The following is a 25,905-nucleotide window of genomic DNA, read 5'->3' on the forward strand; positions in this document are numbered from 1 at the left end:
TGAGTTCATGAAGTCTTTCCTGAAGAAATCTCATTGATTTCTTTGACTATGTCACAAAGGTGTTGGATGAAGGTGGTGCGGTGGATATTGCCTCTCTGGACTTCAGCAAAGCCTTTGATACGGTTCCACATAAAGAGCTGATAGATAAATTAGTGAAGATTGGACTTAATCCCTGGATAGTTCAATGGATTTGCAGCTGGCTGAAGCGTAGACATTAGAGAGTTATTGTTAATGGCGAGTATTCTGAGCAGAGACAGGTTACAAGCGGTGTGCCACAAGGGTCTGTTCTGGGTCCTATTCTATTTAATATGTTTGTGAGTGACATAGGGGAAGGTTTGGTAGGGAAGGTTTGCCTATTTGCCGATGACTCTAAAGTGTGCAATAGGATTGATATTCCTGGAGGCTTATGTAATATGGTAAATGATTTAGCTTTACTAGATAAATGATCAAAGCAATGGAAACTGCAGTTTAATGTTTCCAAATGTAAAATAATGCACTTGGGGAAAAGGAATCCTCAATCTGAGTATTGTATTGGCAGTTCTGTGTTAGCAAAAACTTCAGAAGAGAAGGATTTAGGGGTAGTGATTTCTGAGCAGTGTGGTCGGGCGGTAGGAAAAGCAAGTAGGATGCTTGGCTGCATAGCTAGAGGTATAACAAACAGGAAGAGGGAGATTGTGATCCCGCTATATAGAGCGCTGGTGAGACCACATTTGGAATACTGTGTTCAGTTCTGGAGACCTCATCTACAAAAAGATATTGACAAAATTGAACGGGTCCAAAGACGGGCTACAAGAATGGTGGATAAAACGTATCAGGAAAGACTTATTGAACTCAATCTGTACAGTCTGGAGGACAGAAGGAAAAGGGGGGACATGATCAAAACATTTAAATATATTAAAGGGTTAAATAAGGTCCAGGAGGGAAGTGTTTTTAATAGGAAAGTGAACAGAAGGACAAGGGGACACAATCTGAAGTTAGTTGGGGGAAAGATCAAAAGCAACCTGAGAAAATATTATTTTGCTGAAAGAGTAGTAGATCCTTGGAACAAACTTCCAGCAGACATGGTTGGTAAATCCACAGTAACTGAATGTAAACATGCCTGGGATAAACATATATCCATCCTAAGATAAAATACAAAAAATAGTATAAGGGCAGACTAGATGGATCATGAGGTTTTTCTGCAGTCAGTCTTCTATGTTTCTATAAGTTTTATATTAAGACCTTCCATCATTTTTGTGGCCCGTCTTTGGACCTGTTCAATTTTAGTATTCCTTGAGATTTACTCCCAGGCTTTCAACTCTGATTTATTCAGCCCACCTATTTCTTTCTTTCTAAAAGTCCAAGGGTTATTGCTCCCCCAAATTAAAGATAAATAACCCCAAACAGGCAGAAGCAGGTTTCAAGAGAATTGAATTGATGTCAAGGGGGTTCTCTGTCAGTTTGCAGCAGCAATCACATCCAGAAAGCACACACAGGTAACTGATTGAGCAGGATTTAATACTTCTTTATGTACATAATAACACACAAGGCATATGTACAGTACCCATGCTCTGTTCTTCCAATGTGGTAGCAAAAACAAGCAAACACGGGCAGAGGAGAGAAATTTCTGCTTCAGTTTCAGACCTCAGCAAGCAGCTTTAGTACAGAACAGTTGAGTTAAGCCAAACACAGGCTCCTTGAAGGAATAGAATAGAATAGAATAGAATAGAATTTTATTGGCCAAGTGTGATTGGACACACAAGGAATTTGTCTTGGTGCATATGCTCTCAACGTACATAAAATAAAATATACATTTGTCAAGAATCATGTGGTACAACACTTAATGATTGTCATAGGGGTCAAATAAGCAATGAAGAAGCAATATTAATAAAAATCTTAGGATATACGCAACAAGTTACAGTCATACAGTCAACATGGGAGGAAATGGGTGATAGGAATGATGAGAAAAACTAGTAGAATAGAAGTGCAGATTTAGTAGAAAGTCTGACAGTGTTGAGGGAATTATTTGTTTAGTAGAGTGATGGCGTTCGGGAAAAAACTGTTCTTGTGTCTAGTTGTCTTGGTGTGCAGTGCTCTGTAGCGACGTTTTGAGGGTAGGAGTTGAAACAATTTGTGTCCAGGATGTGAGGGGTCAGTAAATATTTTAACTGCCCTCTTTTTGACTCGTGCAGTATACAGGTCCTCAATGGAAGGCAGATTGGCAGCAATTGTTTTTTCTGCAATTCTGATTATCCTCTGAAGTCTGTGTCGGTCCTGTTGGGTTGCAGCACCAAACCAGACAGTTATAGAGGTGCAGATGACAGACTCAATGATTCCTCTGTAGAACTGAATCAGCAGCTCCTTGGGCAGTTTGAGCTTCCTGAGCTGGCGCAGAAAGAACATTCTTTGTTGTGCTTTTTTGATGATGTTTTTGATGTTAGGTGACCATTTTAGGTCTTGAGATATGATAGAACCTAGAAATTTGAAGGTCTCTACTGTTGATACTGTGTTGTCTAGTATTGTGAGAGGTGGAAGGGTGGAAGGGTTTCTCTTAAAGTCTACCACCATTTCTACGGTTTCGAGTGTGTTCAGTTCTAGATTGTTCTGGTCACACCACAAGGATAGTTGTTCAACTTCCCGTCTGTATGCGGATTCATCATTGTCTCGAATGAGTCCGATCACTGTTGTATCATCTGCAAACTTCAGTAGTTTAACAGATGGATCATATGAGATGCAGTCATTAGTGTATAGAGAGAAGAGAAGTGGTGAGAGTACACAGCCTTGGGGGGCACCTGTGCTAATTGTACATATATCCGATGTGATTTTTCCTAGCTTCACCTGCTGCTTCCTGTCTGTTAGGAAGCTTGTGATCCACTTACAAGTGTGTGGCATTGTTTCTTCAAATACTCATAGAGAGCAATTGATGCAAAGAGAGGAAGAGAAGGGGAATGGAACGCCATTCAAACTTGATGAGTGGGGGTGGGGGTAGAAGGGAAGGCATTGCTTCTGCAAATACTCATAGAGAGAAAATGATGCAAACAGAGAGGAAGAGAAGGGGAATGGACTCTGTTCAAACTTGATGATTGGGTGTGTGTGTGGAAAGGAAGGCATTGCTTGCTCCTCTGATTGATTGGTGGCAAAATATCCTGTGTGCCCAAAAGCCTGGGGTGAATGGGTTTTTTTCCCCTTTCGGAGAAAGGCCTGTGAGTAAGCAGCTGTGACAGGAGGGGCTGTGATGGGAGGGCTGGGCTGAACAGCTAGTGCCCTTTCAGCAAAAGAGAAAAGGCAGCGGCCAATAATCCGAGGTGGAAGGCTGGAGACCAATCAGGCATGGCCAACAGGAGGAGGCAACAAATCCCATTCTGGGTTCCTTGCTGTCTCTTTGTTGCTCACCCAGCAAAATACTGTTTCAGTTTCCAAACAGCCCTCATTGGCTGACCCAGTTGCCATGTCTCTTCCTATCATGAATTCTCATACACACTGACACTTTCTAACACAGTTTTGTTGAAATTCAGCAAGTTCATTTAAGAGTCCGTTTGAAGCTTTAATGAAGAGCGACGAGGGACATGTGATTGGCATGGGCTACAACACCTTGATCAGGGAGTGCCAGATGGAGTGGTGGCAAGGGATTTTTAACAGCAAGTTCCAGCAATATCTGGAGATAGATGAAGATCCGGAGAGCAAGGAGGAAACATCTAGGTAAGAGGAAGAGAGGATCTGCTACTGCTGTTGATTTCAAGTTGCATTGTTGAGAGAATATAACCATACTGTGTAATTCTGCAGGGTGTCCAGCAAACCTGGAATACAGGGAAATCGGCAGTTCGGAAAATATCAGGGAATTTGTAAAAAAAAATGGAATAAATCATGGAAAAATAACAAACTATTAAAATGTTTAAAAGTCAGGGAAAAATCATATAAAAAGAAAACGGATCACGCTGCCTGGCAGAGTCAAGCAAAAATGACCATAACTGTGACAACAACTTGCTTCCCCAGCTACCGATATTTCTCCATGGCTTAGCCTTTTGGTATGATGTCTACAATCTATGCCGTAACTAGATTACAAGTTACAGGGAGATGTCAGGGAAGAGCCAGGGGTGGCGCAGCAGGTAGAGTGCTGTACTGCAGGCCACTGAAGCTGACTGTAGATCTGAAGGTCAGCGGTTCAAATCTCATCACCGGCTCAAGGTTGACTCAGCCTTCCATCCTTCCGAGGTGGGTAAAATGAGGACCCGGATTGTGGGGGCAATAGGCTGGCTCTGTTTAAAAAAAAAGTGCTATTGCTAACATGTTGTAAGCCGCCCTGAGTCTAAGGAGAAGGGCGGCATAAAAATTGAATAAATAAATAAATAAATTTCAATATGTTTCCCCCTGAACACCCTGTTCTGTTGCTGTGATGAAGCTGGTAAGGTTCAGGGACCTGTACCTGGTATCCTAATATGATCTGATAACTTTTTTTTTCTGATTTGTATAATATTTTATTATATTTGTTTGTTTATTTGTTTATTTAAATTTTTAAGCCGCCCTTCACCGGCAGATTCAGGGTGGCATACAAGATAAAACAAATACAAGATACAAAAAATAACAGCCTTCCTATAGTTTTTCCAGTCATTTGGGTCATCAAAATTTGAACCATAATAGATTTGGAAGGAGCCACCTTACAGAAGGCTACTTATATATGCATTTTAATTGGAAGATAAGAATAGCAAAAACACTTATATACTGCTTCATAGTGCTTTACAGCCTTCTCTAAGCAGTTTACAGAGTCAACGTATTGGGTCCTCATTTTACCAACCTTGGAAGATTGGAAAGTGGAGTCAACCTTGAGCCAGTGAGGATTGAACTGCTGGCAGTGAGCAGTGAATTAGCTTGCAATACTGAATTCTAGCTGTTGCGCCACCATGGCTCCTCCTCCTTTTTGTAAAAATGTGAGCAACGTACAAGTGACCCTAATAAATAACACTCCTCTAAACTAGCGTTACTGGCTTTCTTCAAATCTTACTGGCTTCCTTAAATCTCTTGATAACGTGTGTGTTTTCATGAATTGTCGTTCTCTTGTCTATTTTAGTTGTGCAAAATTCCATTTTCACTTACCTGGCCACACCTTTCAAACTGGAACTGAATTGAAAGCTGAGTCAGGTATGGCAATTTCCCTGTGCTGAGCAGGACTTTTAATGGTCTTGCTGAAACTCCTTCTTCACAGATTGATTGATAATTTTGAATATGAGTCTATGCTCCATGGGTGGGATTTCAACATAATAGAAACATGGAAACATAGATGATTGATGGCAGAAAAAGGCCTCCTGGTCCATCTAGTCTGCTCTTATACTATTTCCTGTATTTTATCTTAGGATGGATATATGTTTATCCCAGGCATGTTTAAATTCAGTTACTGTGGATTTACCAACCAGGTCTGCTGGAAGTTTGTTCCAAGCACCTACTACTCTTTCAGTCAAATAATATTTTCTAATATAATAACTTGCACGTTTCTTTCCTGATTTTCGTTTTCCCATGTACCTTCCAAAGGAAAGAACAGGAGGATGGGAAAAATAAAATCTTTTGCCTTTCGAATCTTTCTCAAGGCCTTATCTCTGAGCGCCTTTTGTTTTGTTTATATTTTCTAGATACGCCTGTCGCGTTCAGTGTTCACTGGAACAACAGTCACAATCTTTGCTTCTATTTCCTGAGTCGGCCACCCAGGGAAAAACCTGGTAATGCCACTGTGGAGTTCCCCCTCCAAGAATTTTCCGAAGTTTTATGTGCATTGCAGAGTTTATGGTGATATATTTCAGACACATTGAGGCATAATTCTCTGTATAAGACCAGTGATGGTGAACCTATGGCACAGGTGCCACAGGTGGCATGCGGAACCATATTTGATGGCATGCAAGCTTTTGCCCTAGCTCAGTTATAGTGTGCATATGTGTGCCAGCCATTTGATTTTTGGCTCAGGCAGAGGCTCTGGGAGGGCATTTTTGGCTTCCAGAGAGCCTCTGGAGGAGATGAGGGAGGACGTTTTTACCCTCCCCTGGCTCTAGGGAAGATTTTGGAGCCTGGGGAGGGCAAAACATGAGCCTATTGGGCCCACCAGAAGTTGGGAAACAGGCCATTTCTGGCCTCCAGAGGGCCTCTGGGTGGCAGGGGAAGCAGTTTTCACCCTCCCCAGGCATTGAATTATGGATGTGGGCACTCGCACATGCACGATAGTTTGCGCGCACACTCTTGGCACCCAAGGAAAAAAAGGTTCACCATCACTGGTATAAACTGTTTTATGGGGGGGGGGGGGGCTTGAAATTCAACAGCAGAATCCTGGTATCAGATCATATTTCATAAAATAGGAGGAAAGAAGAGCATAGGACATCTGAATCACAAGAATTTGGCACTGGGAGTTGCCCCGTGATTTTAGTTGCATTTATTAGTAGAAAAACAAGAAGAAAATCCTAAAGGCGTTTATAGTTTTCGGTCTTGAAGAGTAGCTTTAGGCAGACTGCTTTTAAAATTGCCTGAAAAAATTCTCTTTTCCAAAATATACTTTGAGATTTTGCACTTTGCTAATGTGTAGTTTATTTTTTTACCATAGTTGTAGCTGAATATACTACAACTGATTATATTCATGCAACACTTGTAGCCAGCAATTTGTAAATGACATGTTACATGACATCAGGGGTGGGTTCCACTTACCTTCGCCTCCAGTTCACATTGTGACGTTTCGAGCACATGTTCCCTTGTGCAATTTTGCTTTTGTGCATGCTCAGTTTCAGGATTCAGCCTGAAATACAGCTGAGGAGCTGATCAGCTGTGCTCCGGGCAAAAAAATTAAGGTCAGCATTAACCTGGGGGGGCAGGCGGGAGGGCCCTTTTTCAAACAGAGGGAGAAACCATCGAAACACGGAAAAAAATCACAAAATAATCCCCCCCAAAAGATGGCAGTGCCCACGGACCAGCTTAGACTGATCCAGTTCAGTGACATCATCATGACATCACCAGCGGGACGCTGCCAGTACGGGCAAACCGGTCCGAAACTGGAAGGAGCTAACCCCTGCATGACATGTTAAGATGAAACCAGAACTGAAAGTCACTTCATGAGGGTTTAGCTAGCACAATGTGATTATTTAGGACCTAAGTAAAGTTTAGGTTGTGGGTCAGACAGTTGGCCCATCTCATTCAAAGCTCACAAATGCTAAAAAATCCAGCACCACCATGGGACCCTAGATTGACAGTTTCTGTAGTAACTGTAGATAAAAAAGGGGGAGTCTGCTTACTCCTATGTGTAGTTGTGTGAATCAAAAGAGAAGAGGTGGAGAATCTAGACTGGTTCTAAGCAGAATGCATTGTCCTTTTCTTTACTGTAAGGCCCATTTGTCTTATGATCTTCTGTTCCTTCCAGATTCTGATCCCAAACCAGATATTATTTGGCCATGCGCTGCTCCGATCGTATATTCAACTATCAGCTCTTGCTCGTCTTACTTCGCTTTTGCCTGTGAAGATAGGGTCATTACTTTGTGGGACACATCAGTCGGTGAGCTTTTTTTCCCTATCAGCTTGGGAAAGTTAGAAAAAGGGGAATTCCCGCCCTGAAATTTTTAATGCAGTGGCAAACAACTTTTTTTTTAAGCAAGAGATTTTTGAGTCATGGGCCAGGACTTTCCTCCTTAAATAGGTGGGTACCATTTTCTTCCACTACCTCCTTATAATCAAACATTTTATTTTATCACCTTTGCACCCGAAATTAAATTTTGTTGGGAAAATTTGTGGGGGAGTTTGGACTTCAAATGCTTAAATGTTTAGAACATCGTCCAATTCTAGAAGACAGTTTGCAACATGGGCTGAGGTTGTAAATCAGTTTCTAAGAAGAAACCTAATGGCATTTTTGGACAGGTTAAGCCAGTGGTGTCGAACCTATGGCACGCAGGCCACAGGTAGCATGCAGAGCCATATTGGAAGGCACATGAGGCATTGTGCCCTATGTCAGCTCCACTGCGCATGCTTGCGCTAGCCAGCAGGTTTTTGGCCTCAGGAAGGGCTGTTTTGCTCTCCGGAGGCTTTAGGGAAGCTTCCTGAAAAAAAAACACTGTCCAATGGAAAAACCAGATGTGCAGAAAAATGGACTTCCGTTTTGCCCGTTGTGCTGTTTTTATACTCTGGGACTTCTGGAAGCTTCCCTAAAGCCTCCAGCGTGTGAAAAACAGCACAACAGGCAAGCCGGAAGTCCCTTTTTCCAAACTTCTGGTTCACCCATTTGTCCGTTTTTTCACTGTCAAAGACTTCAGTGAGACCAATGTGCATGGAGGGATTGTGCGCATACATAGGGGGAAGCACAGGGGTGCACATGCGTGTGTGGGAGGGAATGGATTTGGGCATGTGCACGCATGCTAGCCACATGCACATGTCCCCTTTTGGCTCGTGAACTAAAAAAGGTTCACCATCACTGGCTTAGGCTAATATCCACTCTGTACTAATTTCTTCAGAAAGCTGTCTCTGGCATTGTGAAATAAACTACAGTGGTACCTCTACTTAAGAACGCCTCTACTTAAGAACTTTTCTAGATAAGAACCGGGTGTTCAATATTTTTTTGCCTCTACTTAAGAACCCAAGCCTGGAAAAATTTCCCAAGAAATTTGAGAGTGGCATGAAGGCCCGCACAGTTTCCTGCAATTTTCCCTGGGTTTCTCTCTCTGGCGCAGTGTATGGGAGGCAGCCTCGCGCCGGGTGTATGGGAGGTGCGTGCTCCTCCTCGCTGCCTCAGAGTCCCTTTTTTTTTTTAAGCCTTAAAGTTTTGGATTTTTTGATTCCCCTCCCCTTTTTCCTTCAGCAGCGACTGTCCTCCTCCTCTTCTTCCTTCTCCTCCTCCTCCTACCACCCAAATTCCAAGCTTTTATTTCTTTCCTAATGGCTCTGCATGCATTATTTGCTTTTACATTGATTCCTATGGGAAAAATTGCTTCTACTTAAGAACGTTTCTACTTTTCCACTTACAAACCCCAGCCTCCAAAACTGTAACCGGAAAAGGCAGGGAGAAGCCTCTGTGGGGCCTCTCTACGAATCTCCTGAGAGGAAACAGGGCCAAAAAAGGCAGGGAGAAGCCTCCATGGGGCCTCTCTAGGAATCTCCGGGGAGGAAACAGGGCCTCCACCCTCACTGTGGTTTCCCAAATCGCACACATTATTTGCTTTTACATTGATTCCTATGGGGAAAATGGCTTCTACTTAACAACTTTTCTACTTAAGAACCTGGTCACGGAGCAAATTAAGTTCTTAAGTAGAGGTACCACTGTATTAGGAGAACCTTGATGAAGAGGAGCCTGCTACCCTATATCTTCATTTGTGCTTTTCTAGGGTTTCCATTCTGTGCCATGGTGCTTCCAGAAAACTACGCTGCACGAAACATCCAATTCATGCCACGTTTGCTACCATCCAGAGAGAAAATATCTTGCTGTAGTAAGGATCCTGCCCACACCATGGTGCAGCTTTTGGTGCTCTGCACAGATGGAGCACTTCGCTTGCTCACATCAGGGACCAAAGAATTTAAATTCAAGTTAATAGGAATTAGGTGAGGCAACCCACCTGTTGGCCCAGAACATTTGAGCAAATTGGGATGATTCCCATGAGTGGCATTCTCTGGCCCTGATTTCTCCTGAAGAAAAGAAATACATCCTGTTCTATCCCGGGCCTACACAGATTGAAAACAAAGGAGGACTCCACTCACTGATATTTCAAATCAACCTTTTTGTATAGAAAGCATCATTTATACAAGCCAAATTCATGCATGTGAATTCATCTTGGCAGGTTCTCAGTGAGAGGAGTTAAAAGATATCAGTCCAGCGGCTAGGCTGCTGCCAGAGATCAAAGCTAATTTGCGCATTCCTTTATGAGATAAAGAGTCTCCAGTTTCACTGACTTATGGTTACAGCTTTCCAGACTCTCCACAGATGGCAATTCTACTCCAAGGATTTTAGCAGAGAAATAACAGTTGGCTAGCATAGCATGGCTGGAACCCCAAACCTCAACTGCCTCCATTACAAAACGTTAAAACTGCACACTGAATTTCCCATCAGCCACCTTTAAATTCCTATGGGGAGTGGTCAACAATTCCCTAGTTAACAAACTCCAGGCTACTTCCTTTTCCCATAGAAGTATTCTTGTCTTTTTCTTAGTCTTCTTAAGTGGTATCTAATGAAGGCTTATGGTCCTCCTCCTCTAAGTCAGACTCTACTGTCATTGGCATATCTGCAACCTCCAATGGTCTTTCAGGTTCATCCAGGTCTATTTCTCCCTCACTCTCACTCTCTGAATCAGCTGGCAAAACCATTGGCCCAGGGTACCTATCCACAAGAAGGGCAGTAGAGAAGAAGCTGGTAACTACAGGCCAGTTAGCTTGACATCAGTTGTAGTTAAAATGATGGAGACTCTACTCAAAAAGAGGATAAATCAGCACCTAAAAAACAATAACTTATTGGACCCAAATCAGCATGGCTTTACTGAAGGCAAATCATGTCAGACTAATCTCATTGATTTCTTTGACTATGTCACAAAGGTGTTGGATGAAGGTGGTGCCGTGGATATTGCCTACCTGGACTTCAGCAAAGCCTTTGATACGGTTCCACATAAAGAGCTGATAGATAAATTAGTGAACAGTGCAGTCAGGCGGTAGGGAAAGCAAGTAGGATGCTTGGCTGCATAGCCAGAGGTATAACAAGCAGGAAGAGGGAGATTATGATCCCGCTATATAGAATGCTGGTGAGACCACATTTGGAATACTGTGTTCAGTTCTGGAGACCTCACCTACAAAAAGATATTGACAAAATTGAACGGGTCCAAAGACGGGCTACAAGAATGGTGGAAGGTCTTAAGCATAAAATGTATCAGGAAAGACTTCATGAACTCAATCTGTATAGTCTGGTCTGGAGGACAGAAGGAAAAGGGGGGACATGACCGAAACATTTAAATATGTTCAAGGGTTAAATAAGGTCCAGGAGGGAAGTGTTTTTAATAGGAAAGTGAACACAAGAACAAGGGGACACAATCTGAAGTTAGTTGGAGGAAAGATCAAAAGCAACATGAGAAAATATTATTTTACTGAAAGAGTAGTAGATCCTTGGAACAAACTTCCAGCAGACGTGGTAGATAAATCCACAGTAACTGAATTTAAACATGCCTGGGATAAACATATATCCATCCTAAGATAAAATACAGAAAATAGTATAAGGGCAGACTAGATGGACCATGAGGTCTTTTTCTGCCGTCAGACTTCTATGTTTCTATGTTTCATCCTCCTCAGAAACTATCATTACCAGAGTTGGTTGAGGACCACTTGCAACACATCCCATCTTGACAACTTCCATGACTCTGTTCATGATGAAAAAGCATTACATTTCCTTGTTGGGGTCTGTCCCAACGTATGACAAGCCAAGATCAGCAATGTCCATATTTGAAAGGAGTGTTGGGAATTGGAATCCCCTCTAGTTGCAAAGCGAGGGTGTTTCTTAAAACAATTTCAGAATGTTATTCTTTCTTAATTCATTTGGTTTGTTCAAGAAAACAAATCAGAATTTAAGAGAGCGGATTGGGAAAACAACGTAATAATTATGACGGGGCAGATGTATGAGAGTCATAAACATGCCAAGAAAAGAAATTCTGCAGTGTAGAATGTAAACGTGTACAAACCCAGTTCAGAGAAGTGGTTTAGATTTTTTTGATTCTTCTTCCACACTTTTCCATGGCATTTCCCCCCTAATTTCACAATCTATTGACACATTCTTAGAAGTTCAATGGTACTGTAACATTTTATTATTTTTCTTAATACATGCCAAATGGATTTGGGATGATGTTTTCTCATGGCCAACATGACTACTATTGTTTTACCCCCAGGATAGAAATTTAATCTTTGTACGGTAGATTTTTTTTGTTTAAAAAAAATTAAGTGGGAACTTCTGGTGCCATCCTAGAATGTTATCCTACTAGCATGAGGACTAATAACATATTCTGCATAGAAAAATGAAATTCTCAGAAGTACACTGTTCAAAAATATAAAGGGAACTCTCAAAGAACACATTCTAGATATGAACGAATGAAACATTCTCATTGAATACTTTGTTCTGTACAAAGTTGAATGTGCTAACAACATGTGAAATTTATTGTCAATCAGCGTTGCTTCCTAAGTGGACAGTTTGATTTCACAGAAGTTTGATTTACTTGGAGTTGTATTGTGTTCTTTGAGTGTTCCCTTTATTTTTTGAGCAGTGTATATTTCTGACACCTGCACAATGTCTCTAGACTGATTGACTGAGTAAACTGAAATAAGGTTATTGGGCAATGCACAATAAATCCCATAAGTCTTTAATGATCATTTTTAGATCAGAATCAAAGAAGGATTGAAAAAAATTGTATTGTATAACAATTGTATGACTTACACCACCCTTAGTTGTGAGTGTGCTTTCCTGAAGATGCCAAGTGAAAAAAGTACATAAAGTCTCTTTTTAAAACAGGCCTGAGGTTCCTGATCACGCAATCAGCGCTGTGGCAACCGTTCCAACTTTGCCCGATGCTGTGAGTACCACATTGTTACTTCCTTAAAATGCCTTGTCTTTCCAAATCCCAGAAACTTGTAAGTGGGAGATGAGGAGGAGATACTTAGCGATGAAATTAGGAGTGAAATATCTTGAGTATAAAACAATCAGTTATGATGCTGGATCTTTTGTGTGTTGATATGGCAGAGATGATGGGACCGCCTTCAGCCGCATGAATCCCAGCGACTGGTGAGGTCCCACAGATTTGGCCTTCTCCAGGTCCCATCAACTAGACCAGTGTTTCCCAACCTTTTTGGAGCCGCGGCACATTTTTCATATTTTCAAAATCCTGGGAACATTGAGGGGGGGGCTAAAAAAAGTTTGGACAAAAAAATCTCTCTTCCTCCCTTTCGCTCTATTTCTCTCTCCCTCCCTCTTTCTCTCTCTTCCTTCCTTTCTCTCTCCATCCCTCTTTCTTTTTCTCTTCCTTCCTCTCTTTCTCTCTCCCTCCTTCCCTCCCTCTGTGTTTCTTTCTCCCTCCTTCCCCCCCTCTTGCTCTCTCTCTCTTGCTTTCTTTCTCTCTCTGTCTCTCTTGCTATCTCTCTCTTTCTCTCTCTCTGTCTGTTTCTCTCTCTTGCTATCTCTCTTTCTCTCTGTCTCTCTTGCCATCTCTCTTTCTCTCTCTCTCTTTCTCTCTTGCTATCTTTCTCTCTCTCTCTTGTATCTCTCTCTCTTGCTATCTCTTTCTCTCTCTCTTTTTCTCTCTCTTGCTATCTCTCTTTCTTTCTCTTTCTCTCTGTCTCTCTTGCTATCTCTCTCTCTCTCTCTCTTTTTCTCTCTCTCTTGCTATCTCTTTCTTTCTCTCTTGCTATCTTTCTTCTCTCTCTCTCTTGCTATCTCTCTTTCTCTCTTTCTCTCTCTCTCTTGCTATCTCTCTGTCTCTTGCTATCTCTCTCTCTCTTGCTATCTCTCTTTCTCTCATTTGCTATCTCTCTTTCTCTCTCTCTCCCTTTCTCTCTCATTCCTTTCTCTCCCTCTTTCCTTTCTATCTCTCTTTTTCTCCCTCCTTCATATCTTCTTTCTCTCCCCCTTCCTCCCTGTTTCCTTTCTCCCCCTCCCTTTCTCTTCCTTTTTCTCTATCCTTTCTACCTCTTACTCTTTCTCTCCCTCCTTCATTCAATTTTCTCTCCCTCCCTTTCTCTCTCTTTCCTTTTTCTCCCTCCCTTGTTCTCCCCTGGGGTTGCCTGTGCCTGCCCTGCACCACCCAACACGGACGGACAGCCCCCAGTCATCGGTTCATCCCCCCCCCACACGGAGAGAGATCAGGCTGGCGAGGGCGGTAGATCTGTGTCCCCATCCACTGGAGGGAAATCGGGCTGGTGGGGGCGGTGGATCCGTGTCCCCAGCCGCGCGGAGGGAAATCGGGCAGGCGGGCGGGTGGCTGCGGCTCCCTGCGCACCACTGGAAAAGGGTGCACGGGGGGCATCTTGGGGTGCGCTGGCGCAGGCGTGCGCAGCCTACAGGGAATGGTGCCAGGGCCGCTGCAGCCGGCAGCCTCCTGTTTCCGCTGCCATTGCCCTCCCGCCGGGCCCCAAAGGACAATTGTTGCCACCCCTGCCAGGAAAGCTCCAGCTGGGCGGGGTGCTGCCGGTGGCTCCGCCCTGGAGCTCTTGCTCGCCGCTGCCATCCCCCAGCAACTGCCCGGGGCCGCTGCAGCCGGCAGCCTCCCGTTCCTGCTGCCATTGCCCTCCCGCCGGGCCCGAAAGGACACTTGTTGCCGCCTCCACTGGGAAGCTCCAGCTGGGCAGGGCGCTGCCGTTGACTCCGCCCTGGAGTTCTTGCTTGCCGCCGCCATTCCCCGGCGACTGCCCAGGGCCGCTGCAGCTGGCAGCCTCCCGTTCCCGCTGCCAGTGCCCTCCCGCCGGACCCCAAAGGAGATTTGTTGCCGCCCCTGCCAGGGAAGCTCCAGCTGGGCGCGAAGAATAAAGCTCAGCTTCCGGTCTCAGAAGCTGAGCTTCATGGCACACCTGATCATGTCTCGCGGCACACCGGTTGAAAAACACTGAACTAGACAATGCCATTTGGCAGGGCCTAGGGGAAGAGCCTTCTCTGTGGGGGCCCCGGCCCTCTGGAATCAGCTCCCCCAGAAAGTCATACTGCCCCCACCCTCATCGCTTTCCGCAAGAGTCTTCAGACTCATTTAAGCTGCCAGGCTTGGGGCGATTAGACCCTAGGCCCCTGGCCAATGAATGTTACATATGATTGTTGTTTCAGCGGGTATGATTGGGTTTTTTTGTAATAATATTGGGTTTTATCAATTAGTACACTTAGTTTTAAATTAATTACATTTAGACAACTATATTGTATTGTTCTTTTTTATTAAGACGGGCTACAAACATGGTGGAAGGTCTTCCTGGAACCTAATCTGATGATTTTCCCACACAAAAAAAATACTCCCTGACACATTTTAATAAACTGTTTTCTACTTAATGCTGTGTTTCTGAAAAAAAGAGTGTGATTTAAAGCTGAAAATAGTAGGTTTTAGCCGTTTCACTCCAAAAACCCAACAGAACAGCGTTTATGCCTGAGGTAAGACTGGAACTCCTACTGGGCCCACCAGAAGTTGGGAAACAGGCCATTTCTGGCCTCCAAAGGGCCTCTGGGGGGCAGGGAAAATTATGTTTGCTCTCTCCAGGCATTGAATTATGGGTGTGGGCAGTTGGGCATGTGCGATAGTGCGTGCTCACGCTCTTTCAGCACCTGAGGAAAAAAAAGGTTTGCCATCACTGCACTAGAACATAAGAACATAAGAAGAGCCATGCTGAATCAGGCCAAAGCCCATTGAGTCCAGCATTCTGTGTCACACAGTGGCTCACCAATTGTCCATGGGGATCTTGAGCAGAAAGAGAAGGCAAAACCCTCCCTTTCCCCTGACCCCCACCAAATGGGACCCAAGGGAATCCAGCCTGCCTCAACCAACATAGAGGCGGCACTTGGACATCTGTTTCAATAATCACCGATATGCTTGGCATCCATGAATCTGTCTAATCCTGCCTTGAAGCTATCCAGGCTGACAGCTGTCACAACCTCTTCTGGAAGGGAATTCCATAAACCAACGACCCTCTGGGTGAAGAAATATTTCCCTTGATTTGTCCTCGCGTCCTAGTATTGTGTGATAGAGAAAATAATTTTTCTCTATCCACCTCTTCTATCCCATGCATGATTTTATACACTTTGATCAAGTCACCTCTTAAACACTGTCTTTCAAGGCTAAAGAGACCAAGGCGTTGCAACCTGGTATCATAAGGGAGGGGCTCCATTTCCTTGATCATTCTTGTTGCCCCTTTTTTGCACCTTTTCCAATTCCATTGCATCCTTTTTGAGGTGCAGTGACCAGAACTACACAGAACTCCAAGTGTTGTCTCACCGTTGATTTGTACAGAGGCAATACAGTGTTCCCTCGATTTTTGCGGGGGATGCGTTCCGAGACCGCCCGCGAAAGTCGAATTTCCGCGAAGTAGAGATGCGGAAGTAAATACACCATTTTTGGCTATGGACAGTATCACAAGCCATCCCTTAACACTTTAAACCCCTAAATTACCATTTCCCATTCCCTTAACAACCATTTATTCACCATTATTATTGGTACTCACCATTGAATAAGACACTTAGTGATCCTGATATTTATAAACATAATTATTTATTAACAATAATTAATTTTTTTGTTATTTATTTGCAAAAATTATTAGTTTGGCGATGACGTATGACGTCATTGGGCGGGAAAAACCGTGGTGTAGAAAAAAAACTGTGATGTATTTTTTAATTAATATTTTTTGAAAAACCGTGGTATAGGCTATTCGCGAAGTTCGAATCCACGAAAATCAAGGGAACACTGTATAACACCGACTTATTTTCAATTCCCTTCCTAATCATGCCAAGCATGGAATTTGCTTTTTTTTGCTACTGCACTAGATGAACTGGCTCTTTGTCAATTGTACTTGTTGGCTTAACATGTAGAAGTCATTGGGTTTTTGCGGAGGATGCTGTAAAACGACACCCATGAGTATGTGGAAGGTCTCCATGTCATTTTTCATTTGTTCCAGGTACTAATTTTCTTCTGGATTGGCGTCATTAATCTGATGGACACCACGACAAATGAGATCATTTGCCAATTCAGAATGCCACCTTCATACAAAGTTGCATCACCTTGGCAGCCCGTTTATTCCATGGACACAAATGGCAGATGGTTGGCCGTCCAAGGTAAGGAGTTCTGGAAACGGACGTACACTACATACACATAATGGGGGGTGGACAGGTGATAATTTTCTTTCTGGAAGCATGTCCTGAATTCCTTCCACTGCTTTCTCAGCTCTCAAGCGCTGACTCATCTTCAGCTTTTCTCTCTGTTTCTACTTTAGAAGAGGGTTGTTAGATCCTGCTAGTATCCTCCTTGGAGCACTTCCACAGTGCCATCATTTTATAAAGCATTTCAAAGGTGATTAACAATTGTTTCTATGTTTGTTGGTCTTGGACCACTGAGGAAGACAGGTAGCTCAGTTGTCTTACTTAATTTCTCCATTGTTATCATTCTGCTGCTTGATTAAGCAATGCAAAGTAGACCTTTTGAAATAGCATCATTTTTAAAATGCCATCATTTTATAAAGCATTTCAAAGGTGATTAACAATTGTTTCTATGTTTGTTGGTCTTGGACCACTGAGGAAGACAGGTAGCTCAGTTTGTCTTACTTAATTTCTCCATTGTTATCATTCTGCTGCTTGATTAAGCAATGCAAAGTAGACCTTTTGAAATAGCATTTACATGAAAGCAGTGATGAAATCCAAATTGTTTTTACTACTGGTTCTATTGGTGTGGCTTGGTGGGCATGGCAGGAGTAGGATACTGCAAAATCCCCATTCCCTCCCCACTCTAGGAAAACATACTGCAAAATCTCCATTCTCTCCCTACTCCAGGGGAAGGATACTACAAAATTCCTATTCCCTCCCCACTCTAGGAGAAGGATACTGCAAAATCTCCATTCCCTCTGCACTCTAGGAGAAGAATACTGCAAAATCCCCATCCCCTCCCCACTCTAGGAGAAGGATACTGCAAAATCCCCATTCCCTCCCCACTCTAGGAGAAGGATACTGCAAAATCCCCATTCCCTCCCCACTCTGCGGACAGACAGAGGGGGTATTTGCTGGTTCTCTGAAGCACTCAAATTTTCTGCTACTGGTCCTCCAAGCTATTCAATTTTTCCGCTACCAGTTCTCCAGAACCTGCTGGATTTCATGCCTACATGTTTGGAAGGCTAAATACATCTCTAACTCTAAGCTTGCAACTATACAGGGGAGTCCAGGGCTGGTAAAGCAGAAGGGGAGACCATCTTTATTTATGACTTCGACACATATTCTTTCATGGAAACGTTTGCTGAAAAAGCTCAGAATCTACCGGCTGCCTCTCCAGAACTGACCTGGGACAAACGTTGTGATCTTTTTTTAAATAACAAGTAAGTTGACAAGCCACATTCCCTTATGGGGATATTCTTAAGCAATGCGACTAACTATTTTCATGGGTGACTGCTCTTTTAAAAAAAACAAAAAAACAAAACAAAATTGGCACCCCTCTAAAACTGCTGCAAAACTATTCTTCTGAAGCACATAATTAAATATATTGTAAGACGGCGTATTAACTGTATTTAATATCTTTAATTTCATGAGGGGGGTGGTGGTGTTAGTGTCATTTTGGCCATAGATTAATTTGGTCCATTTAGTCTTTCTGGAATGCAGCATCTATCCAAAATCAGTCCTCTCCTCCCAAAAGCTTCCTTAAATCTTAGAAAAAGTCTTTACCCTTTGTAGCTGAATTCTTCTTCTAGTTCTAGTTATTCCAGGTTAAAAAACAATAACAATAACCTACCTACCATTTCCACAATACTTTCCTGAAATGTGCACTTTATCCATAGAATCACTAGATGGCAATATGACATGGGTAATGAATTTATGACTAGTTAGCTAAATTATACTTAGAAAATGAATAAGAGATGAGTGTTGCTTCAAACAAATGAGACTAATTTTTGATATTGCAAAATCTCCATTCCCTCCCCACTCCTGGGAGAAAGATACTGCAAAATCCCCATTCCCTCCCAATCAGCTGGGACTCAGAAGGCAGGCAATAGATGGAGGCGGCCGCGGGACCAGTCAGAGGTGGTATTTGCTGGTTCTCCGAACTACTCAAAATTTGTGTTACCAGTTCTCCAGAAACAGTCAGAGCTGGCTCACTACCATCTCTGGCGCGGAACCTTTTCAATCTTCAAACCAAAAGGCTTTCGATTGGAATTTTCAGGGGACTGATTTGGGACCTACAGGATCAATTCAAGGCACGTGTTTTTGTTCAGAGTCCTTTTCTGCTCCAAGTGCTAAATATTTCAGCATTAGTTCTTTTTACTCTCCTGGTTTGTGGGAATGACCTAGACAAGGCACAGCCGACAGAACAGTGAAATAAAAGGCAACTGAGCCCACCGATTATGGGAAGAGCAAGAGGCTCAGAAGTGAGCCTAGTTTCTTTGGCTGTAAAGGAGATGGTAGAGGGAGAGAGAGATGTACTCTCAGACTTACACCATTCTGTTTGAGTAGCTTCACAATAACAGAATAACAGTTAGATTCGACCTTGGAGGTCTTCCTGCTTAAGCAGTAGACCTGATACCATTCCATACAAACAGTTATCCAATCTCTTCTTATAAACCTCCAGTATTGGAACATCTACAACCTCTGGAGGCAAATTGTTCCACTGATTAATTGTTCTAAACGTCAGGAAATTTCTCATTAGTTCTAAGCTGCTTCTCTCCCTGATTAGTTTCCACCCATTGGTTCTTGTTCTACTCTCAAGCTATGCAAGGTTTACAACTCTTAATGCCCTTTTAGTAATGTTGTTACAGTGGGCTTTGGCACTTAGCTCTCTTCTTAGCCTCTTACCCTGCCCACATTCCTATTCAGAGCTCTGGTGCCTTTTATCTGACCCTTTCCTTGCTGAGCCTCATTGTTCATTCAAATCATGGATCCTCCGGAATTGGACCATGAGATTTGAGCTACAAAAATGCAAAGGACTACTAGTAGTGACCATCATATACTTGGAGACATTATCTCCAATGACCATCTTTGATGGTCATTCCCTCATACCATGACCGTTATGGATTGGGTCTCTTCTTCTAACTTTTCCAACTCCAAACAGAAGGAGGAATTAAACCAGATAGGTAAGAACTGTTTGGTGGAACACATTTCCAACATGACACACTAGCACTCTTTAGCAGAAGCAGCTGTTAAGAGCAATGCCCTATTTATAGAATCCTTTTGCCGATCTATTTGCAAAGGCTGCTGGAAGCACTGTGAAAATTTAAAAGTGCCATACCAATTCAAGAGCAACCCTTTGCCGGCCGGAGAAGGTAGTCACAAATAACTTAACCCACCAGCAATGAAGACTAAATGGGAGGGAGCTGGAATCACTGTTTTGTGTCTCCTGGCTAGTTTGCAGAGGCTGGCCACAATTAGCCAACAGATGCCAGAATGCTGGGGCCAGCTGCAGGATCATGCCGCTACTTTGAAGAGGAAGATGTTTCAGGACATGAGCATTGATCAGGAATCCAGGTTGGTTCTCTTAACTTTGTTGTTGTTGCCCCACCCCGCTGTCAGAGACAGATGCTGAACCATAGTTGCTTTGACCAACCCAGAACAGATGTTCTTTGTGTTTCCTGCACCAAAATATTTTGCATGTCAGTTCAGGCTAATATCAGGCAATAGAGAAAATATGGGCATGGTAACAGTTTTCTATTTCTATACTTATCTCCTTCATTAAGCTGGGTTAAAAGGTGCCCATGTTTCCTTCACTCCACCGCTTTTGACAATATTTGCTACATGTCACGTTTAAAGGCACGTAAATGAAAAAGTCCCCCCGCCCCAGAAGTGAAATGAAAAAGATTAATTAACCTAACCACTTGGCAAATTTTAACAACCAGAATTCTCAGCAATGGCTGTGCTGACGTGGGCATTTTGAGCAGTTTGAAAAACGTTTCAGGCTGAGCAAAATATTTTAGATACAATTAGAAACAGGGCAGTTCCTTTGATGATTATTTGCAAAAGTCCTATTGTGTTTAGGCTGTGTATTTGCTGTAAGGAGTTACCGTTGATGTGGCAAGTCGACTCTCATATCTTCCTCTAAAACAGGGGTCAAAACCTTAAACACTCAAAGAGCCATTTGGTACCTGTTTCCCACAGAAAAGAAAACATCGGGAGTCACAAAACCTGGGTGGGCATGGCCAACTCCACGTCAGTCACTTCCAGCAGTCACATGACCCCCAAACCACACTTATCCAGCCAGTCATTAGGGCAGAGAACCGGTTGTAAAAAAACATTGGGAACCACAAAACCCCTTTGACATTTCTCTCTCTCCCCCTCCCTCCCTCCCCTCTCTGTATCTCTCTTTGCCCTGGCCACTTCTCCATCCCCCACCATCGCCCTTACCTTCTCAGGCCAGGTGAGGAGTGACTGGAGGGTGAAGGGCGGGGCCAGCCAGTGGTGGTATCACCCAACAGGGAGCCACAGCAGAGGCTGGCGCCGCAGATGGCTGACACCTGCTCTAAATCAAACATTGGCCAGTGAGAACATAGAAACATAGAAACATAGAAGTCTGACGGCAGAAAAAGACCCCATGGTCCATCTAGTCTGCCCTTATACTATTTTCTGTATTTTATCTTAGGATGGATATATGTTTATCCCAGGCATAAATTCAGTTACTGTGGATTTATCTACCACGTCTGCTGGAAGTTTGTTCCAAGGATCTACTACTCTTTCAGTAAAATAATATTTTCTCATGTTGCTTTTGATCTTTCCCCCAACTAACCTCAGATTGTGTCCCCTTGTTCTTGTGTTCACTTTCCTATTAAAAACACTTCCCTCCTGGACCTTATTTAACCCTTTAATATATTTAAATGTTTCGATCATGTCCCCCCTTTTCCTTCTGTCCTCCAGACTATACAGATTGAGTTCATTAAGTCTTTCCTGATACGTTTTATACTTAAGACCTTCCACCATTCTTGTAGCCCGTCTTTGGACCCATTCAATTTTGTCAATATCTTTTTGTAGGTGAGGTCTCCAGAACTGAACACAGTATTCCAAATGTGGTCTCACCAGCATTCTATATAGCGGGATCATAATCTCCCTCTTCCTGCTTGTTATACCTCTAGCTATGCAGCCAAGCATCCTACTTGCTTTCCCTACTGCCTGACTGCACTGTTCACCCATTTTGAGACTGTCAGAAATCACTACGCCTAAATCCTTTTCTTTTGAAGTATTTGCTAACACAGAACTGCCAATACAATAGCCAGATTGAGGATTCCTTTTCCCCAAGTGCATTATTTTACATTTGGAAACATTAAACTGCAGTTTCCATTGCTTTGACCATTTATCTAGTAAAGCTAAATTATTTACCATATTGCCGACGCCTCCAGGAATATCAACCCTATTGCACACTTTAGAGTCATCGGCAAATAGGCAAACCTTCCCTACCAGACCTTCCCCTATGTCACTCACAAACATATTAAAAAGAATAGGACCCAGAACAGACCCTTGTGGCACACCGCTTGTAACCTGACTCTGCTCAGAATACTCGCCATTCACAACAACCCTCTGGTGTCTATGCTTCAGCCAGCTGCAAATCCATTGAACTATCCAGGGATTAAGTCCAATCTTCACTAATTTATCTATCAGCTCTTTATGTGGAACCGTATCAAAGGCTTTGCTGAAGTCCAGGTAGGCAATATCCACGGCACCACCTTCATCCAACACCTTTGTGACATAGTCAAAGAAATCAATGAGATTAGTCTGACATGATTTGCCTTCAGTAAAGCCATGCTGATTTGGGTCCAATAATTTATTGTTTTTTAGGTGCTGATTTATCCTCTTTTTCAGTAGAGTCTCCATCATTTTAACGACAACTGATGTCAAGCTAACTGGCCTGTAGTTACCAGCTTCTTCTTTACTGCCCTTCTTGTGGATAGGCACAACACTTGCCATTCTCCAATCCTCAGGAACATCTCCTGTTAACAAGGATTGGTTAAACAAATCAGTCAGGGGGGTAGCAATGACAGATCTGAGTTCTTTAAGAACTCTGGGGCGGATGCCATCTGGACCCATTGCCTTATTTATCTTTAATCGTTCAAGTTCTTCTAAGACATCGGCTTCTAAGATCACTGGAGCTGAATCCGTACAGTTGGAGGCAATGCTATATCCCTCTATAGTATTATTTTGTAAGGTGTCTTTTGAGAAAACTGAACAGAAGTAGCTATTGAAATGGTCAGCGATCTCCTTATTCCCATTAATGCATGTATTTTTCCCGGTACTAAGCTTCGTGATGCCGCAGTTTTTCTTCTTCTTATCACTAATATATCTGAAGAAGGTTTTATCCCCCTTCTTTAGAGATTTGGCAATTTCTTCCTCTTTTGAGGCTTTAGCAGCATATATTATCTGTTTCGCCTCCTTCTGTCTCATTTTATACACCTCCCTATCAGCTATACTTCCAGACTCTTTATACCTCCTATAGGCAGCCTTTTTTTCATTGACTATAGTCCTTACATCATTGCTAAACCATAGCGGTTTCTTCTTCCTTTTACCTTTAGTTATTTGTCTTACATACAGTCCAGTGGCTTTTAAGATGGCCTTTTTAAATACAGTCCACTGGGTGCTCGCTCCTGCCATTTTATCCCTCCCCTTTAATTCATTATCTAAATATTCCCCCATTGCATTAAAATTTGTTTTTCTGAAATCCAATACTTTGGTTGCATTATAGGATTGCTCACAATGAGTTTTTACATCAAACCACAAACATAGATGGTCACTGCAACCTAAATTTTCTCCCACCTTGACATCTGAAACCCAATTCCCATTCGTAAAAACTAAATCTAGAATATTCTCCCCTCTAGTTGGTGTCTTAACCAGCTGTGCCAGAGCTGCTCCTGTAAAGGCCTCTACTATATTCTTACTTTTGCATGTAAGGGCACTGGGGATATTCCAGTCAACATCAGGCATGTTGAAATCACCCATAACCACAATATCTCCCTTTACTGCCATTTGGGTAATTTCATCCACCATCTTGTTGTCATACCACCATCTTGGTATGAAATCTAAGAGTGTACTTTCCACTCAAACCTGCCACTTTTGTTGTGCGAAGATTGGATTCAGATATTTCCGTCAAAGGCAACTTGAACAAATTAGATTTTGCTTCTGAATTCATATAGATTTTTTTAAAAAGGCCTCTAAATAAGTCCAGCAATTTTATGATTTCTCGTCATACAGTGAAGGGCTGCTCATCTTCGGTGCTACAGGTGCGCCCTTCAAGGCTGTCGCAGGCTGTCCCATGAGTGCCCATCTGCATGGGATTTGGCTTCTGCACACGCACAGCAAGCAAAATCTAGTGAGGATGTGCGTGCGAGCGAGAGTTCGGCCATTTTCACTGATATTTTTGCTTCCACGCATGCGCAGAAGCAAAAAAATCAGCGAAAGTCGCTAAAATCTCACTCACCTTCACTGATTTTTCACTTGCTGTGAATGCACAGAAGCTAAATCTCATGCAGGGGGCGCATGCACGCATCAGGTGCATGCGCATCCTGGAATTTCCTACCGGGACGGAATTTCCTACAGGGACAAAGTACCTGACTGCACCGGCTGCTGCCCACCATTGCGTGCATTCCCCCAAGCCAGGCTGCATTTCTGACTCAGTTAAGGCAGACTGAGGTTTTGTTTCATTCCTCAGTTTTTAAGCGATGGGGAATGAGGCTTCCCTTTGCTTTTTAGACAGTATGAAGCCCATTTTCAGAAGGTATGCTATAATTTTAGGGGGGGGTTTCCCCCAGATCAAGATGAGCCTCCAAATTTCTGTCAATTGTACTGCAGAATTCTGGGGACCAGTTTATATACCAGTGATTGCGAAGCTTTTTTCTCATGGGTGCCAAAAGTGCATGTGCGTATGCTATCACGCATGTGTGAGTGCTCGCACCCATAATTCAGTGCCTGGGAAGGGTGAAATCGTCCTCTCCCTTCCCTTGGAGGCCCCCTGGAGGCTAGAAATGGCCCATTTCCCAACTTTGGGTGGGCCTGGTAGGCCCGTTTTTCACCCTCCCCAGGCTCCAGAGGCTTCCCTGGAGCCAGGAGAGGGCAAAATGCCACCCCCCGTTCCCCAGAGGCTCTCTGGAAGCCAAAAATGCCCTCCCATAGCCTTCATGTGAGCCGAAAATCAACTGGCCAGCATGCACAGGCATGTTGGAGCTGAGCTAGGGCAATGGCTTGTGTGCTAGCAGATATGGCTCTGCATGCTACCTGTAGCACCCATGCCATAGGTTCGCCATCACTGTTATATACCCTAGCAGTAATCTGTCCATACCTCTTGATAGACCTTCTGTTGAAGGGTAGGCAATCACTGGACAATGGAAAAATAAAAATATACTTATGGGACACTTGATTCGGTAGCCACTAGGAATCCTGACTAGTGATGTCTACAATACTATGTATTTGCCTTTTGGTACAAAACGTTCTGCTTTATGTTGTTTCTGATGTCATAAAAATGATCTCTCTTACATCAGTTCTTTTCTGTTTTAGCTTTTTTCCTGGGATTAGTGAAGAAATCATACAGGTTGAGCCGGCACCTGAAGTACCATCAACCTAAACAGCAACTTTGCCATCTGATTCCATTTTTTGGATGCTTTTGAATATTAGCTGTTTTTTGCAAAACATTACTTCATTTAAAAGAAAGGAATAAGGTCTGAAACAGCTGTGGAAGAATTCAACGTGAGAACAGAGTCTCCAGCTGCCTTTAGAGGTTCAATGGGCAATCTGCTATACAGTTCAAAGTGCAGGTGATAGAAAGACTAAATGGACCAAATGCCTGGGAAATTAAGGTCTGTGAGCCTAAGGCACTCATAAGAAATCTCTACCAATATACTTGTTTCTCCTCCTTTTTGCGTCTGCTCAGACAGCTCTTAAGCCTGCAAATAAAACCTCCACTTGGTTATTTATTATTATTTTTTTTTTAAAAAAAGATGGGCATGAACAACAGATGTTATTAGTACATTTTTTTTACAAATAAACATAGCTGTTACTGTCATAATATTGGAACTTTCAGAAAGTGAAATAATCTGCTGCAATCCGATTCCAATCCCAATTTTGTTGGGTTGATGTCCATCGATGGTTCGTAGTATTCCCACGCCAGTAGAGGGCATTCTCCAACATCCCTAAGAATCATCATCCAGGTGCTAACAATGTTCCCAGCTCTTACCAGCTTGCAAGCTCTTTCATTGCTACTCTCTGCAAACAATGTTTTCCAAGCCCTTTGCAGGGTTGTTTCCATTTCTCTACTTGCTCCGAATGTTTCTTTCCAGGTG

The 25,905-nt window shown here is 43.0% G+C and overlaps 1 protein-coding gene across 2 annotated transcripts in view; it reads left to right on the forward strand.

The window, feature by feature from the left end:
• The window catches only part of WDR93 (WD repeat domain 93), a 39,547-nt gene extending 13,916 nt beyond the window's left edge, over positions 1-25,631 (forward strand). For both annotated transcript variants that reach the window (XM_070763304.1, XM_070763305.1), the window contains 10 exons: positions 3,495-3,678; positions 5,045-5,115; positions 5,601-5,687; positions 7,364-7,495; positions 9,312-9,525; positions 12,461-12,521; positions 16,585-16,741; positions 17,829-17,988; positions 20,003-20,122; positions 25,124-25,631. In XM_070763304.1, the coding sequence (XP_070619405.1) occupies positions 3,495-3,678; positions 5,045-5,115; positions 5,601-5,687; positions 7,364-7,495; positions 9,312-9,525; positions 12,461-12,521; positions 16,585-16,741; positions 17,829-17,988; positions 20,003-20,122; positions 25,124-25,190 (1,253 nt within the window). In that variant the 3' untranslated portion in view covers positions 25,191-25,631. The remainder of the gene's footprint in view (positions 1-3,494; positions 3,679-5,044; positions 5,116-5,600; positions 5,688-7,363; positions 7,496-9,311; positions 9,526-12,460; positions 12,522-16,584; positions 16,742-17,828; positions 17,989-20,002; positions 20,123-25,123) is intronic.
• The last annotated feature ends 274 nt before the right edge of the window (positions 25,632-25,905 follow it).

Source organism: Erythrolamprus reginae, chromosome 10 (assembly GCF_031021105.1).
Source record: "Erythrolamprus reginae isolate rEryReg1 chromosome 10, rEryReg1.hap1, whole genome shotgun sequence".
NCBI classification, from domain to species: domain Eukaryota; kingdom Metazoa; phylum Chordata; class Lepidosauria; order Squamata; family Dipsadidae; genus Erythrolamprus; species Erythrolamprus reginae.